Source organism: Aulonocara stuartgranti (genome assembly GCF_965226115.1).
Source record: "Aulonocara stuartgranti genome assembly, chromosome: 19".
Lineage (NCBI taxonomy): Eukaryota > Metazoa > Chordata > Actinopteri > Cichliformes > Cichlidae > Aulonocara > Aulonocara stuartgranti.
Genome location: NC_138955.1, coordinates 5079591 through 5097658, shown reverse-complemented (window position 1 = coordinate 5097658; position 18068 = coordinate 5079591). Strand labels below are relative to the sequence as shown.

The 18068-nt window shown below is 37.5% G+C and overlaps 1 protein-coding gene across 3 annotated transcripts in view; it reads right to left on the bottom strand.

The window, feature by feature from the left end:
* The window catches only part of myo6b (myosin VIb), a 44333-nt gene that overhangs the window by 20328 nt on the left and 5937 nt on the right, over positions 1-18068 (bottom strand). For 2 of the 3 annotated variants that reach the window (XM_082517043.1, XM_082517044.1), the window contains exons 5-24: positions 17921-18050; positions 17565-17670; positions 17126-17181; positions 16935-17032; positions 16666-16830; positions 15965-16045; positions 14020-14200; positions 11775-11919; positions 10385-10542; positions 10154-10245; positions 9562-9634; positions 8115-8242; positions 7337-7432; positions 5722-5892; positions 4532-4570; positions 4270-4363; positions 3321-3451; positions 3007-3084; positions 2764-2893; positions 49-139 (exon numbers count right to left, since the gene is read on the bottom strand). In XM_082517043.1, coding sequence (XP_082373169.1) covers positions 49-139; positions 2764-2893; positions 3007-3084; positions 3321-3451; positions 4270-4363; positions 4532-4570; positions 5722-5892; positions 7337-7432; positions 8115-8242; positions 9562-9634; positions 10154-10245; positions 10385-10542; positions 11775-11919; positions 14020-14200; positions 15965-16045; positions 16666-16830; positions 16935-17032; positions 17126-17181; positions 17565-17670; positions 17921-18050 — 2243 coding nt within the window. Of the gene's footprint in view, positions 1-48; positions 140-2763; positions 2894-3006; positions 3085-3320; positions 3452-4269; positions 4364-4531; positions 4571-5179; positions 5269-5702; positions 5893-7336; positions 7433-8114; positions 8243-9561; positions 9635-10153; positions 10246-10384; positions 10543-11774; positions 11920-14019; positions 14201-15964; positions 16046-16665; positions 16831-16934; positions 17033-17125; positions 17182-17564; positions 17671-17920; positions 18051-18068 lie in introns of those variants that run through there. The other variant, XR_014273301.1, reaches the window with a different exon arrangement.

The following is an 18068-nucleotide window of genomic DNA, read 5'->3' as shown; positions in this document are numbered from 1 at the left end:
TTGTGGGCTTGTATAAGTTCTGGGTCCCAGGAACAGGAGGAGACTCACCGTGGCTTATGCTTCTTCTTAGACAACCACATGCGGACAGTCTTTTGCATCTTGATGCAGGCCACAGCTCTGTAACTCATCTTGTTCTTAACTAAAAAGAAAGAAAATACTTTTTCACAAAGCATAGAATCAAACCTACTTTCAATGACTGCATACCTTAAATCCTATATAATTTTTATACATCTTTGTACTTGGTGGCATAACAATCCTGCTCTAGTAATAGGTTATGCAAGGACAAGGTTTTGAAGAATCAAATAAAATATGAAATGCAGTAGTAAAAACAATACTTTAAAAGATAAACACCAGAAAACCTTGAGAGTGAGCACTCGTAATAACATAAACACTAAATCCTCCTTCTCTTGTGCTGTTTTGTAGCAGTGTATACACCTGAGACTGCCACCTGTCTGTCTGTCCTGCACTCTCTCTCTCTGGTTGTGCAATAAAAGTATGAACATGTATTTATAAGTTACACTTGTGCTTGAATCCTGCACACATTTGATTTCCATGTGTGACAACTGCAATTGTCCAGAGTGAGGACAGACTGAGGGACCCACTGCTGCACATCATCTGTGAGGCTTTGCACCCCTGATGATCCACCAGGACAATCTCAGCAGTGTGTGAGGAAGAGGAGGAGGAAGAGCCAGCAGCAGCTGACAGATGGAGAGAATAGACAGACTGTTCCCTGTTTGTGAAGGACTGCTGGAAAAGTTTAACATAACTAATTGTCTGTCCTGAATCAGTCTTATTAGGTGATGTTCAAATAATGTTATCATCCCAGTGTTTTCAGTGTGGGAGAAAGTACTCAGGGCCTTCAAGTTACACACTACGAAAGGCAGCAACAAGTTTAATGTTCAGAAACCTAAAGTATGTATCAGCAGCAGAATGGAGCTAAAAATAAATGTTTGATTCAGTTCTATGAAGCTTTGAGTATTTTGGATTAGTAGCACTGCTGTGTTTGTTGCATCATATTGCTGTAATTGTTTATATGCTTTATATATTCTGAGGTAAGTTGATCTATAGTGTTACATCATATTCTATAAGGATGTTATGTGTTTGTATACTTTCTGGCCAGTTTGACCCATTTAGCAGAAGTCAGCCTGTTTAAGGCTCTGATATCTATTCTGTATGACTTAAAGCAGTTATGACATGGTCTGATTTTCTCACCCAATAAAGGAATATTTCATATATCAGTCTACTCTTCATTTTATCAGAAACAGTTATCACAGCTCGTACATTTTCTTTTTACACATATATGTAAGCATTGAGCCAAATGTAATAATGCCAACAAATTAAACGAACAATATTTGTCTCTTATATATAATACATCTATAGATACACTGTCAAAGATACTTGTCTTTGAGTGAAGATTTAGGGTGATAGGAAATATAAATAACTGCAACTTGAATCTTTACTGAAGCTCAGTATTTGACACGGAGTTCAAACTCACTGCTGTAATAACTAATAATGATTAATATAATAACTATAATAGTGGCCATATTATATTTACATTACCAAAGTGAGATGACTTTAGTCTCATGAACAACATCAGCTAATTGTTATTTACTAGCTAATCTTAAAATGACTGTTCAGCACAGAAATGAAGCCCAAAAATCATGTTTTACTGTCCTGTGGTCTCAGCCTCAGATACTTATCAAATCACACAAAGCTCATGTAGAAAGAAATGAACAAAGCTGTATGAAACGTTTCCAGCTGTTAGTATCATGGTTGCTAGGCAACCTGGGCAGTTCCACGGAGGCTAGAGCATCCCATTTCACAAGCCTACAAGCCTCGCAGTTCCGGTCTCAGCGGTCTTTGAGTACGCGGCCCTTGAGGACCGTTAAGGCTGCGTACTTTAAGGCTGCAGACCCTGAATTGGGATACAGCCATACATACATGTTTTGGTTTGTGCAACTGGTCCGTCAGGTTATTGTCTCCCCAGAAACATTTCCGTTGTGTTTTGTGTAATTTTGCAGCGTTTTTCTTTTTGCAGCATTTTTCTTTTTGCAAGTGTTTTCTGAAGTTGCAGTCCGTTTGGCCTCTCAGAGCCACCGTAGCACAAACTACTATAATAGCTATTATTAACCAGCAGCAGTACACTATAAAAGGCTTTCTTTCACCTGCTCACCAACACAAACAAAGCAGCGATAATAAGATGAAGCACTGAAATCACAGGAAGGAAATAATGTCCAGGACCAGGGGTATAAATTTACTCAGGCCACTTATCCACAGAGTATGCGGTCAAGCAGAGGCAGCGTTCTGTTATAGCTGCAATGTAATTTCATTTTATGCTTTTGCACATACACACAGAAGCCAGCCTGCACTTTGTTAAATTGTGGAAATCAATAGCTTGGCACTGACTGTAATGGTACAAGGAACTGCTTTTAGAATACTATTCAATCTTGCTGGAGGCTGCTTCATTTGATGTTCTGAAAGAAAAATCAGTGTAAAAGCACAAACCCAGGTGACGAAGTGTACGGCAGCAAAAAGGGACTCTCTATTTAAGCTACAAAGAGGCTGCTAATGTTCGACAGTAATTTCATGTTTGTTCATTCTCCTTAAAAGATGGTAAATGATTTCAAATAAACCACAGCGAAAACAGAGGAATGACATAACACAAAGAAAACTGAAATTATTTGACTACATTACAAATATTATTGCTTGCATATCTAAAGCTGGTTGGCTACTTATTTTAAATTCTTCACGAAATGAACCTACGTTTGATGACAGACAAGCAGCACCACTGGACCTTCTTCCAGAGGCTGCACACCAGCCACTTGTTGACTTTCTTCAGCAGCTCTGCGAGGTGGTCTGGATCAGACTTCATGATCTGGTCGAACTCGGCAAACTGGCGCACACACACAGCCAAATGTCAAGTTATAATTCAGTCAAATTTAGTATTAATGAAGATATTATGGCTAACAGATTCGTATGTAATGATCTACAACATTAATATTTTACCTTTCCGGGGCGGAAGAACACCCTTGTCAGTCCAAACTTGAAGTCCTTATCATTCAATCCTAGAGCTTTGAACAAAGCCTAATAGAAGAACAACATTCAATCACTCAACAATATCGTATAAGTGCAGGGTTTCAGGCTACTAAACTGTTTATATTTGTTAATCATTTCCCAAGTGGGTCAGTGTGGCTTTTTTTTGCAATGCAAATTACACAACTAATTAGGGTTTACTTTAAACAGATTAGCTTGTTGTTTAAACTCGACTGTAGACGCTGGATTTCTTCAGTGAAACAGAAAACTATTCAACTTAAGCCCACCTTGCAGAAAAGCCGAGGATTCAGCCGTGTAAGCTTATCCGGCATATACTGCTTATACATGTTGTAAAGCTCATGGAAAGGAGCCCTGGAGGGGAAGCCCCCCTGCATCAGGTCCAACACCGACACCATTCCTAATCATGAGAAACACACAAAGAGAGAAAGTAATCAGAAAAACACATCATCCATGCATGTATGTGAGAAAACCTCCATGCCTATCCAAGAGGGGCACAATAGCACAATCTACTTTAATGTGTTCTCATTCATAAAGGCTGTTGCAGGATTATATTGACATTAATTATTGAAAACACCAGCACCCTTTACCCAAATATTTTTTCTATCCCTCCTCTGTACATGTCCAAACCATCTTGAGTCTGTAACTTGGGCACTTCCAGCTAGGTCTCCTGCCTTTTCTTTAGTACCATCTCCAAACACCATAGCACATCTCACTACCATCCAGAAAACCTTTCACTCTTGCTGCTGTCCTTCTGTCATCCAATCCGCCCTTCCTGCACTCTCTTCTTCCCCTCTCTTGAGTACTAACATCCCAGATATTTAAACTACAACTACAACACCACCTTTCTTACGTCTATCTTCACCATTCCACCTGTCTCCCTCTCATCTGTCTTTCTTCTAGTGACGTTCATTTTTCTCGTCTCCAAGAAGAATTAAACATTTCACAATATCATCTGCAAATATCACAATACATGTAGACTCCCACTTGACTTCAAGTGTTATTGTGCCCATTACCACCGCAAATAAAAAAAGGCTCAGAGCCAATCACTGACATAATCCCACTTCCACCTTGAAACCATCTGAAGTGCTTCAAAGAGCAAGTCAGACTAACCTGTTGAAACTCTTCCATTAACAGTGGAGCTAAACTGGAAGTATTTTAATTCTCTTAAAGAGTATAAATTATAACTATTTAATCAAAACACTGTTTTGGTTTTACCTGAGCATTGCAGCTGGGAGAGAATAAGAGCTCCTTCAAACTGGTGGTTGACCATCTTCAGATTGGGTTTTACACAGCGGATGAAACTTGAACCCTGTTAAAACAAAGACTAATTAGGAAATATTGGTCAAACATACACAAAATGCATTTTATAACATCCATTTTGTGTGCACAGTAAACACAAAGGCTGTAATAATGTTTTTAGACTCTGAGAAAAAGGATAGAAAATAGACGGCGAAACAGAGATGTAAATTTTACTTACAGTGCTACGAAGCTTCTCCAGCAGCAGATTCAGTTGGGTCTGTGTGTTAAAACAGACAAAAGGAAATGCTTATTTTTTATTTTGGGTATTTGTGGTGAAGGTCGCCAAGACACACATGCTGGAGAATACGTACAGGGTGGGGAGCAGTTATATATAGTCAAGCAAGACCCAAAGCACAGTAAATATCGTGCATCTCTTTTATGCAAAGAGACTGATCATTACAACAAAGGATATTTATCTTTCTAATTTTCTCTCCCCATAACACAATCTAGCTGTTTATCTCTTTGTAAAATAGTGTGTAAGATGCACACAGTCCTTGTGCTTGAGTCCACATCTGGTGAATAAGTGATGATGACAAAGAAGCTACGTTAGTAATACAGAAACTCAGAGACTTTGAAAAGATGGTGCGATGATGTAAAGGTTTGAAATGGTGCACAAACACTTTTTATTCATCGAAAAAGACAGCCCAACACATGGAGCTGGGAGATAAGTCATGAGCAGCCTTGTATTACTTTGGTCTCTGTGATACGTAAGAAATGCACTTGAAAGTTGTGTACTTTCGCTTTTGTGTGAAACCCCGAGTGTCTCATCTCTTCTCTCTTTTATTTCTTTCCACTAGCCCTGCTTTCTAACTCCTCTCTAGTATACCTCAAGCTGACTTTATCCAGCTTTATCCACCAAGGAAGAATTTCTCAGAGGAAAGAATTGGAAGACTGGAGGATATCTAAGAGGGGGACCTTGAATAAAGGAAGGGAAACAGGGATGAGAAGGAGAGTGGAAAGGAGAAAAGTCACAGGAAAGGTCTGGATGTTAGAGTTGGTTTACTTTTTTTAAATCACAAATCTGAAACCTAATAAGGATAGTGATAATTGTGTTTTTACTTTTAAAGTCTAAAACAACAAATTTCTTAAATCAAGAAAATAAAATTCAAAATGTAAACCTACATAATGAAACAGTGGAAAAATTCCAGGATGCACAAAAGTTAAAATTAAAGCATTTCATCTTTAATTTGGACGACATGTGATACAATAATATGAAATATTATAGCGTCTTAGTGTTTGGTATGAAAAAGTGCAATATTTAAATTTTTTGGTAAAGTTAAGGGGTTTTGTTCACGTGTAGTTATGATATGTTTATGTTCAAGGACTTTTTCTAACAGTCAAGAAACTACCTTTAACCGTCACTCTGACCTTGAACTTATTCCCAACGCTGATGAAGCTGAGCTTCCCCGCCTTCTGTTTGGAGTCCTTGGAGGTGTTGGAGTTCTCAAACAGCTCTCGAACAAATTTGTCTTTTGATTCACAAACTAAGCTTTCCAAGGACATGTGGAGGGCATCATTATTCTTCTCCACAAACCGAATCTGAGAGTGCACACAGACAAATCCATACATGTACAATCACGAAAGACCTTTATACATATTAATAGAGGTCAAACCCAATGCAGGATGTGTCAGTCAGTAAAACGTATGGAACATGTTGTACCAGGACAACACGTGTGTTTTTAATTCACTGTGATAATAATGTTTTTAACTATCTATCATATGCATTAAAAAATTTATAATTGTGAAAAAACCAATAACTCAATAACAAAAATAAATAAAAAATAACAAGCCGCGTGCTTAATATGTCATCTATTTTGCTTCAATGCCTGTTGATTGGCAACTTTCTAAGAGACATTATAGTCAGGTTTCTAACAATTATGGACAATGACACAGTATTTGTAGTTTTGCCTCTCTACACCACCACAGTGGGCTTTAAATCAAACAGTAAGGGTGTGATGAAAGAGCAGACGTTCAGCTTTATTTAAGGGGTGTAACAAAAGCATTGAATAAACTGTTGAGGTCATTTTTATTCAAAGGCCCAAATAGTATATTAATATAATGAATGTTTTAAATCCTTTAGGTATAGAACCCATGAACATCACCAAATACTGTGTTTCCTCCCTTCAGTTGTTCAGACAGGACGTTGCTCTTTACTGCAGCCTCCTTCAGCTGCTTCTTGTTTGTGCATGTTGGTTTGGGGTCAAGCGACTGACTTGGTTACTGAAGAATATCCAATTTCTTTACCTTGAGAAACTATCAGGTTGCTTTTGCAATGATTTGGATCATTATCCATTTGGATTGTGAAGCTCTGGCTGATCTGTTTTATAGCATTTGGCTGAATCTGAGCAGAGAGATTCTTCTATCAACAGTCACATCATTGATAAACAGTAGTAACCTGGTTCCACTGACAGGGTTTAATGCCCATGCCATAACATTGGCTCCAACAAGTATGAAAAATAATGTGCTATGCTTCATATCATTAACCCCTTCATTGCTTAGCCATATGTTTCTTTTACCATTATTACAAGTTCATCTTGGTCTCATCTGTCCAGAGAGTTTTTACAAAACTGTGCAGGCTTTTTAGGTGTTTTCTGGGAAAGTCTAATCTAGCTTTCCTGTTCCTGGTTGTAACTAGTGGTTTGCTCCTTGTTCTAAGCCCCTGTCTTTCCATTCATGACATTCATGAATAGATGTGTCTTGATTCTAGACCTTAGTTCCACCGAGCAGCTAACGGAACAAAAGTTCAATACTTGGAATTGTCTCCAGAACTTTTATCTTCACATTTTGCTGTGGAATAACAAGGGAACAGGGCTCCTCTGGCCATAGAAGTGCTTTCCACTGTGGTGGTGTACTGGGGGCAAAATACCAAAAAAATACTTATGAACTTTGTGTAAAAATAGAGGTGAAACATATTTTCATATTGGATCTTGTCAGTACAACTCAGTCCCAATAGCCATACGTGATAATGAGTGTTAAGGATTACTGTTTCATAGCAGACTGCTCCAGCAAAGTGTCTGATGATGAAGCCTTCATCATCCCGGAGAGTCCTGTGAATGGTCAGCTTTGACTTTCTGGGAACCTAAGACAGAGACGATCAAAGTAAATCATATCATGCTAAAACACATATATTGATTTCATATTAAACCCATCCATCATCGTGTCTACAGCAGACTTTTGTTTGTCCACATGACGACTGAGTGCTCAGGGCTTCTTTATCTTCATCATTAGCTATTTAACAGGTGTAACCTGGATCAGATGATTTCACTTTAAATGTGAAATGTCTTTGCAAGTCAAGTTTTTTACTGGGTTTACAGGGCATTAGCTTAGTAAATGAACATCATTAAGAGCCTATGTACACTGCATAGCAGAGTTTAGCTCTTGGATTAAATTCTTCTCTCTATTAATATCTATATCTATATGTCTGAGTAGCAACTCTCCCTAATGTAGTGTGGCTGCAAGCAGCCTCCTCTTATCTTAAGCCTGAACTAGTGTCAAGGCAACATATTTAAAAAGATTTCATGCATGCAGAAATACAGGCGAAGTGACAAACAATAGCAGCAAAGGCAGCGACAGATGGAGGGAGTAAGATTGTGCGTCATTCACATAAGTGTTGTAACAAACAGGAAGAGTAAAAATGATTACAATGACAGTCCTGTCTTTAGTCTAACATAGAATGAATAATAGTAGAACAAAGGAGAAAAAGCAAAAAAAGAGGGGAAAAGTGAATAACAAAGAGAGAAAGGATAAGGATGAAGTCTGACCGTGAGTCTGAAGTGGTCTTTATGCTTGCTGTGAACAGCCTGTGCAAAGTGTTGGTCACTGGCTTGTGGGAGACGGTTCTCTTCATCCAAAATGTCCAGGATTCCCGTCAGCTTTGCTTCCACTAGATCTGGAAACGTCAAATATTTGTCCATCAGCCACAGCATTGTGACATTAAGTCCAGACAGAATTTTTGTGAATAACAATCCTTTCATTCCTATTGTTCTAAATATTAGCTGACTAAATCTGAAAAATAATTTATGTTAACATCTCAAAGCAAGTGATATCCATTCATCCTTAAAATTTGAAATATTTAAAAACATTTTTAGAAACAACAAAGAGCATTCACGTAGAATAATGTGGAAATCACAAAAGCAATAATGAAACAAGTTGGAAAGAAATCACAAAACATTCTGTTCCTCGATATAGATTTATTGGAAATTTCCACTGCTTATCATATCTGGAATATGAATATTCAGAGCACAAAATGTTCGTCAGGATGCTCATTTAGCCAAATAACTGAATTATTCATCTGACATCCTGCGCTTGGAAAATAATCTAATGGCCAAGGACCTCCGGAAAAAAAAAATTTGCATGAACAAGCACCTGTGCATAAATCCTGAAGATTGATGAGTGAATTAATGGCCAACCCAAACGGTCATTTGCAAGTCATAAATGTTATTCATGGCTGTCAGTTAACCTCACACCTGAATAATCACAGCCTTTGAAATACAAATCAAACTGCTTCACCTTGATACACTGACTACTTCATCCCATTAATTCGAGGATTCATTCGAGGACATAGGCAACGACAACAAGGTGGTGGTGGGGGGGTATCATTTCGCTGTATTCTCATAGCACAATAGGGCCGTGAAACCCACAAATACTCATCGCGCTTGCTCCCTTCAGACACAGGGATGTGCCAGCTCCGAGGATAATGAGAAGTCGGTATTTTTGTCCCCCTGACAGGTGTATTTTCACTGCTGTGACGCGAAGCCTAGAGGAATGGCCCAAATTAATGTCATGTGGGTGAGCTGATGTTACACTTGAACTAACCTCGGTACATTTGTGGTGTGTGAGCTCTACAGAGAGTCACAACAATCTCTGTACATTTGCTATTTTGCAGTGCAAGCTCTCAAAGGCGACACTTCATGGTTATGATGCCCCAGAGTGTCAGTCTATCGACCTGTTTTCACTTACAAGAACCATCCAAGGTATGGACAGATACCAGGTAACAAATTAAAGAAAAAAAGCAAAGCAACATAAAGTCTCTGGAGGGATTAAACACCATTCTTCCAAAAGATATTAGCACATTTTGGGTGGTGCTTTTACAAATGCTTCATCACAGGACAAAGTTCCCGTTTGGTCATTTGGAAAAAGCTGAAATCAGCCATTTTATCAGCTTCAGGAGGAGATGTGGTCAAAGCAAAGAAGCTGGCACAGACTCACCTATGCAGTCCTGGTTGTCAACATAATGCACCTCATTCACACCCAGCCCTTCCTTTTGATAGAGCTCTTGCTCCTGTAAAAACATGATCAAATATCAAAAATCAACACTGAAAACAAGACTTACTCTAAAAGTTTGTAAAAGTTAATTCAGATTATTCTGAGTGGCCTTACAATATCCAATATCCATAACAATATCCATCTCCAAAAAAGAAACAAAAACCAAAAACCAAATAGAAACATCAAACCAACAATATGTGATTCAGATAACGAGAAAGAGGCTAAAGCCAGAATTGTGGCACACTAATTGGAGACCTTGGAAGAGAATAACGTTAAGAGATCACAGGAGAGAAACATGCGTTATCGTGTCCCTTGAGAAATTAGTATTCTAATGAATATGAGAGAGATGGGGGTGAAGATAAAAGTGAGAAAACAGAGAAAGAAACAAAAGAAAAGCTTAGCATGCCAACAACTTCCACCTGCCTCATGAAAGAGTCAGTAAGTTTGGCTTTTCAGTGACATGATGTGGCAGGTTTCCCAGGATAAAGAAGTAAACTGCCCCAAAATCAACTCAATTCACCCAGGGCTCACCCACCTCCTTGAGAATACGTTCGTTGAAGAACTGTTGCAGTTTCTCATTGCAGTAATTGATACAGAACTGCTCAAAGCTGTTATGCTCAAAATACTCTAAGAAGAAATAAACAGAAAACACACATTTCAATTATTTAAGAAAATGAAATGTTTTTATGTTAGTGGATGAAATGTTAAAGCCAGTAGAAAAAAGAAATCATACAGTAAATTTAGATCTTTTTCTGTATATTATTACCAAACCCAGCAATGTCCAACACTCCAATAAAGTTGGAGGAGGTCTCGAAGGGGAAGCACTGGTTCACTCGCTTGACCACGTGATCGAAGAGGCGGCTGTACACAGCCTTGGCCAGGGCATCGCGGGCATTGTTTGCTTGCTCCACCTTTAGAGGCACCCTGGAGAGAGACACAAAGTGGGGCATTGACACAGTCCAAAACTGGGACATGCCTGTGTCTTATTAAACCTCCCTCTTTTACTTTTTATAATTAAACCAAAAGTTTTGTTGCGTCGATGTGACACTTTTTGCTACCCAGTATCTTTCCACCTTTTGTTCCAGGTTATTCTTAAAAATGTGGAATTCTGTGCCAAAGACAAGATATTCAAATTAAAATCTGAACCTTGAACTTAAACTTTATTTTTAAATATTTAAAGAGGGGACTGATGACAAAGTGCAGCTCCACAGTGGCTAAGAGTTCAACTCGGCAGTCCCAGCTGGAAAGCAGATGAATTTCAAATAAAAAGGTTTCGCTCTTGCCATATCTTTACCTCTATTTTCTTTTGATATTCAACACACCCAACCCAATCCAAAAAGCCCTTATCCATTACAAACAGTAACAGCAGTAATAGACTGCAGGGAAAACACATGAGATCTTTACAGTTTATCTCAGTGACAGGTGTTTTTATCTGTTGCAGTGTTTCATGCACACCCCAATGCATTCAACGCCCCCTCTGTTATCCTCAGCCTTACAGGACCAGGGTGGATTTGTCTGAGGCTTAATGACAAAACCAAACCCCCCCCTCTTATCTCCACCTGCTCCCTTGACACCCGGGCTTGTACTGTACTGCAGCCATGCTCCCCTCCCTGCCTCCTCAGATACAGGCTGCATTATTTATGTGGAGAAAATACTTCCAGGCCAGGCCAGCATCTGGCCCTCCTGAAATATTAATTTAGCAAACCTGGCCCCATCACTCCAACACCACATCATCACAAAAATGACACAAGAGCACTGCCAATGCCATATTCTAGTCTGAACATGCTCTATTTAACCCAACAAAAAAAAAAAATCACAATAACAAAGCTTGACTAGTTAAAATACTACTATACAAAAAGTATTAATATATATTTGTGCGACTGGTGTACTCAAATAGACAAGGCTGCAACTGACTTAGTTATATTAATTCGATTTTGTTCACTGTCAGGATAAGTAGAGCAAAGCCCATCTTACCACTGCCCGGGTCTTATTTGAATTTTTCCCTGACTACAGATATTTTATCTGTAGTATATTTCTTCAGTCAGTTCAGTGACTTCAGACTGTTTGAAACGACTGTGGCTTCCTAATAAAATGAACTTTGTCTCTAAACAAAACCACTCAAAAAAAGACGATCAAAACTGTGCCGTTCCTCTTACTTGATAACTGTTCCTTTGGCGCCCCCTGCTGTAGTGAGCATCACCCTTGTTGTGAGGCTGACGCGTAGGTCATCCTGATCCAGGCCCAACAAATCAGCACAGTACTGAAGAGAGTCGTTGGACTGATTCTTCAGGACACAGCCACCTAAGACAAATAGCAACACACATAAGCATTAAAAAGGACTTTTTATAGCAAATTGTCGTTCTGTATGTGCAAGACTCTTTTTCTCTACGTCGTTATAATCTGCTAACTGGAATAGTAAGACTCATTTTTCTGAGTTTTCTTTTGGCAACCAAACTCAACCAAATCATACTATAAGAAAGGTGTAAGTAAAATCTAATTTTACAAAATTGTGATGCTGTTCAAAGTGTAAGTAAAAACAAAATGCATCTTACAAGCAAATCTCATAAGACCTTATTTTACTGACAACGGAACATAACAAATGTTTGAATTGAGAAAATCTAGCATTTTAAGAAAAATATTTGCTCATTTTGATATCGATGCCAGCAAAACATCTCAAAAAAGTTGGGACAAGATAACAAAAGGGTTTAAAAAGACAGCTTTCTAAAAGGGAAAAAAAGTTAGAGGTTCATCAATACATGAAAAAACTGCCTACAAATTATGGCACATTTTTGGAATACTTTTCCCACACATAAAATTTCAAAGACTTTAAATATCTCATTATCTGTATCATGAAAAGATTCCGAGAATCTGGAGAAAGCTCTGTGTGTAAGAGACAAGGCTGAAAGTCAACATTGGATGCCTATGATCTTTGAGCCTTCTTGCAGCACTGTATTAAAAAAAAAAAAAACAGGATTCTGTTGTGGAAATCACAGGCTCAGGAACACCATAATTAACTGTCTGTAAATACAGTTCACTGAAAGTGCAGGTTAAAGCTCTATCATGCAAAGAAGAAGGCATATTTGAACACGATCCAGAGACGCTGCCATTTTCTCTGCGTCAAAACTCATGTACAATGAACTGAGGCAAAGTGGAAAACTGTTCTGTGCTCAGACGAATTGAAATGTGAAATTCTTTTTGGAAAATACAGACTCCGCATCTTCAAGTGGACGAGGATTATCCAGCTTGTTATCAAGTTTTAAAGCCTGCATCTTTGATGGAATTAGCAGTCTGCAAACCTGGAAAGATACCATCAATGCTGAAAGGTATATAAAGTTTTAGAGCAACATATGCTCCCATCAAGACATGTTTTTCAGAGGCCTTGCATATTTCAGCAAGACAATGCGAAACCACATAGCAATTCTATTACATCAGCAAGGCTTCATAGTAGAAGAGTCTGGATGCTGAACTGACCCACCTGTAGTCTAGACCTTTCACCAACTAAAAACATTTGATGCATCATTAAATGGAAGAAATAACAGTGAAAACTCTGTTAAACAGCTAGTACCCAATATCAGACAACCAACATCATTCCTATCTCAGCAATATTGCTCCTCTGTTTTCAGACATTTACAGACTGTTGCTAAAAGAAGAGGGGATGCTACACAGTGGTAAACATGGAGCTATACCAACTTTTCTGATATTTGTTGCTTCTATCAAATTCATGTTTTAATGATACAGTAAATAGCAATAAATTAGCAAATCATTCTGTTCTCATTTATATTTTACAGTGTCCTAACTTTTTGGGGAATTTGATTTATAGCAGCACCAAGCATGAATAAGTGTTCTAACAAGGTGTTTGTGTGAGCAAGAACTGTACTGAGGTGAGAGAGAAACTGGGCACCCAGAGGAGTTTGAAAGTACACTCACAGAGATTTTGATTATAGACACAGAATGAGAAAGAACGAGGAAGAAAAATAAATGGAACAAGAGCTCATGTTTACTCGGGTAACAGATGCTCTTTTTCATCACAACTCCAGATTTATCTGTGGTGACACTTTTCTTAAAACTCCATATTGGATTCCATGTGCTAAGATTCAATAAAAAAGTAAATAGATATTGATTTGTTTTGCTCATTACTATGGGCAGCTTATTGAGTTTAATGGCATATTTTGAAATGTAAAAAAATCCTGTGAAGTAGAGAAAACAGAAAAGCAAGGTAAAAATGGACGATGCTGGTCTCAGAAATGACTAACTGCTTCTGAGAAGATAAGCATTAAAAAAAAAAAAAAAGCTACAGCAAAAGAAAATCCCTACCCCACACAGAAAGTCAAAGTTCTTGAAAATGACTTCATATTATTCTAAATGTTTTGCAAGGTATTGCACAGATAATGTTTATCTAACCCGAAGAGCTGCCTGTTTCCTCAAAATCAATGTTGCCCAGATGCAGGACACCGGCGACAACCCTGAACAGGTCCAGCTTCTCTGTGTCGTTCAGACCAATCTTTTTCATGGCCTCACACATCCTGTTAAAGTCACCGTGGTCATCCAGAAGAGGGTCCTTTAGTGCGCCCGTCTTTACGTGCTGCAAAAGACACGAATGTTAGAAACCACAAAGTGACAGGAAGTGTTTAAAAAGTCAGCTCAAATCAAGATTTACTCAAGCATCATGATATAATCATTTGTAAATGGTATCTATGTTCTAGAAAATTCATTAACTTGATGTTGTATAATGAGTAAATCTGATTTAGAACTGAACTGGACCCAACAGCTCCCACTAAATAGAAAAGCCACACGTATGAGGTAAAACTGAACAAACGAAAACATTTTACAACAGCAGGTTAAAAGAACCTTCACCAGCAGCACACAGCAAGCAGGAAATCCTTAAAACTAGGGCTGCTCAGCTGTCGTAACAGCTGAATAAAGCAGAAAGGCCAGGAATACAGTGAAATAATCTAATCAGTGAAATAGAACCTATTAGAAATCATCAGGAAACTAAATTGGAGATTAATTATATAGTAATAGTTACTATAACAAGGCGTGTAGAGTTATGCCTAAATATTGAGTCCTGATTATACTTTAATATAAGAAGCACAGGTTGAGTGATGGGAACTGAATCCTTTAATTTTTCATGTTTTATTAAGGTTAATTTTCAAAAAATGAGAACATTCAAAATTAAATCTTAATTGTACTTCTTTGGGTAAAACAAATACTCTAATTATGCTCCACTGCACTGTATAACTGGCAGAAGTTGATTCTTTTTATATTTCTATTTAAACACCATCTGCACCAAAGCAAATCCAAACCAGGCATGCACACGCAAAGAAGAGGAAGCAAGCGCTCATGTTTCCTGTTTGAACTACAAACAGCAGCATGTAAAACCAGAGAGTGTCAGTCTTCAGTTTAGGAAACTCATAGGAAAAGAGCAGGAAGCACAGAAAGTAACACACAGAAAGAAACATCACCTTATTGTCCTATATATAACAAAAATGTGGTGGGAACAAACAAATACACAATTATTTAATTAGCAGCACACATTTACTAGTGATGCACACTTTTCCTTACATCCACAGAGCTCACTTGCCTTTCATCATTAAATAAGTAAAAATTTAGTGAGAAAAAAACATCTGCAAGCATATAAACAAACACACCTATGACATTTAGTGCTAGTTTGACTTATGAATCATTCAAGCATTAAAATCATTCAACATTAGTTCAAACCCAAGGGATGAACTAATGTTGCGACTACATATAAGGTGCAAAGAACCTATTTTAAATCATAAATTTAAATAATTTGTTACTAGTAGGCTGTTGCAAGAACATAGTTTGCTAACATCAAGTAACTATCATTTAAAACCAAAGCATACATGTTCTCATTAAGCTTTTCTTCATGACTCTTTCATTTTGAATGAAATTTTCGTAGAAGATATTTATAAAAAAAACAAGAAGTAAAATGAACATAATAATTAGTCCCTAAGGGACCAACTTCTAATCGTTCCATATTAATTAGACGTCTTCTGAACAATGCATTATTTTTTTGTGTTATTTATAATTTGCTAAATTCACATATCTTGGCATAAAATATTGGTATCAACCAGTTCCTGCATATCAACTCAGTTTGGCAATATACTTTCTTAGCTACAATCTGGGATTTGTTTTGAACTTTCCTCACTGTTGGGAACGTAAAAATATCTATTTTTCATTCTGCATAAGAAAGAACTCTAAAGTGTTCTTTGTTTCTTCTTACAAAGGTAATTTAAGTGTTAAAACAGAATTCAGATTAATACCCAACGTTTAATTATTATTTCATAATTTGGGCCAGAGGGATTAAGTCAGGACACGACATTACCTCAGGACTCTTACGATTCTGCATGATTTGTTTGTCGGAGTCCTTACTGGCAAAATATCTGGTGCATCCTCGGTTCAGGTACTGCAACAGAGAAAAAAAAAACACTTAGAAACATTTTAATATGTTTAGTATTTTAATAAATTCAATTTATTCATGGTGGCAAATCTACTGAGGATGTTTATATTGATTTTCATCACTGAAAAAATCTACTCTGCTGTCTCCAAATATTGCTCCACAGCTGACTAGTAGTGGATTGCATGAAGTAATTGCCTCTGTTGATGTGGGTGTCGCCTCAGGGACTTGATACGATGATAAACATCTGAGGGAACAGCTTGAAATGCTTGTTGTTCTGTTAACCATTGTTTTGTAGAGTATTTAGAGGAAAGTAAAAGCCATGGTAAACACTTTAATACTCTCTCTCTCCCCTACTGAGCTGATAATTGCATCCTAAAGAGCCAAAATTCAATTGTGAACTATTATGTTACTGAAGGGCTTTTGATCACACTTGGGAGGATGTCTTGGATTTAAGACATTGCTAAAAAAAAACTCATGTGACATCTAGTGGGCCTCCACAGAAATGCTAACCAATAGAAAAATACCAAAAAGATGTTTGTAGTGTCAATATAGCTAATTAATAATAATAAAAAAACTTCTTTCAGTTGGCAGTTGGCAAATTAATAAAAACCTCTGCACCCACTGACCCTGAAACTATCTGGAGAGTCAAGGTGTAATTTCTTCTTTAGGTCTTCAGATGCTCCCGCACAAAGTCTGTAGAAGATGTGGTAGTTCCTCTCTTCATTACTTTGCATGCAAATCCTTGACTTCTCCAACAAGTAATGTGAGACGAATCCACCCACAACTGCATTCTGGTAGCACAAGGGAAAAAATCAAGTCTTCAGTGCAAATTTTAAAACTGATGAAACACAAACAAACAGAACAAACTAGAGCTTAATCTGTTTACATTGCTTACCTTGCTGTTGAAGTGGATTTCTACAAACTTCCCAAAGCGACTGCTGTTATTGTTTCGGACTGTTTTTGCATTTCCAAAGGCCTCAAGAAGGGGATTTGCTGACATTTGCAAAAAAAATACACTCAAGATCACCTTCTCTATTAAAACTTTAATACATTACGAATAAGTGTTGAATTCTTTTAATATAGTACCTTCAACAATTCTCTCATCAATGTCTTGACCGCTTCCATATGATGTGGTCAGATATCTGAAAAGTTTAAAATCCATTAAAAATAAAAGTCAGATTAAGATTTAAAGCAGCAGCTCTCCCTTTAAAACTGCTGGTAAAACGTTCTAGAATCCATCAACATTAAATGGGAACTTGATAGTTAATTAAACTTTAGATAGTTCTATGTTAAATAGTGAAATTATAATTTATTAATACAATAGGCTTTTTAACATTATCTGCATGGTTTTTGATTTCGAAGATATTACCAATGGCTCTCTTTGAATTCAATACAGGAGCAATTGGGAGTGTGAACAGGTTTGAACTAAAGTCATTCTTCATATTCGCATGAATTAGAAAGGAAAAGATCAAATGTGAAGGAAAAACAGGGGCTAGAATGTAAAATAATTCATACGGACTCTTACCTGAGAACAAATTTGGTGTTTTCAGTCTTTCCTGCACCAGATTCACCTGAAACTATGATGGACTGGCTCATCTTCAAAACCTTCATGTCCCTGTAGGCTTTGTCCGCTAAAATAAAACATAACACCAAACACACAAAAATAAAATAAGTAGTAATGTAATGGCAAAATCAGGGCATGATGACGGACAATCTTTTAAAGTGCAGCTTTTAAGCTTAAAAGAATCATGTAACAAAAGTTACTTCCAAAAGACGGCAAGTTTGAATACACTTCATGATTATAATACATTATACATGTGCATTTCAGTTACTTATATATTGAACCCCCCTTTTTAACACTGAGCATGTGTGAGCTCTCACCTATAGCATAGACATGAGGTGGCAGGGTGCCCAGTGACTTCCCTTGGTATGACTTGATGGCATCTGGGCTGTACAGTTTTGGAATGTCAAAGTATGGATTAACAGCTATCAAGATATTTGCCACATACGTCTGTGGAAGAAATAAATA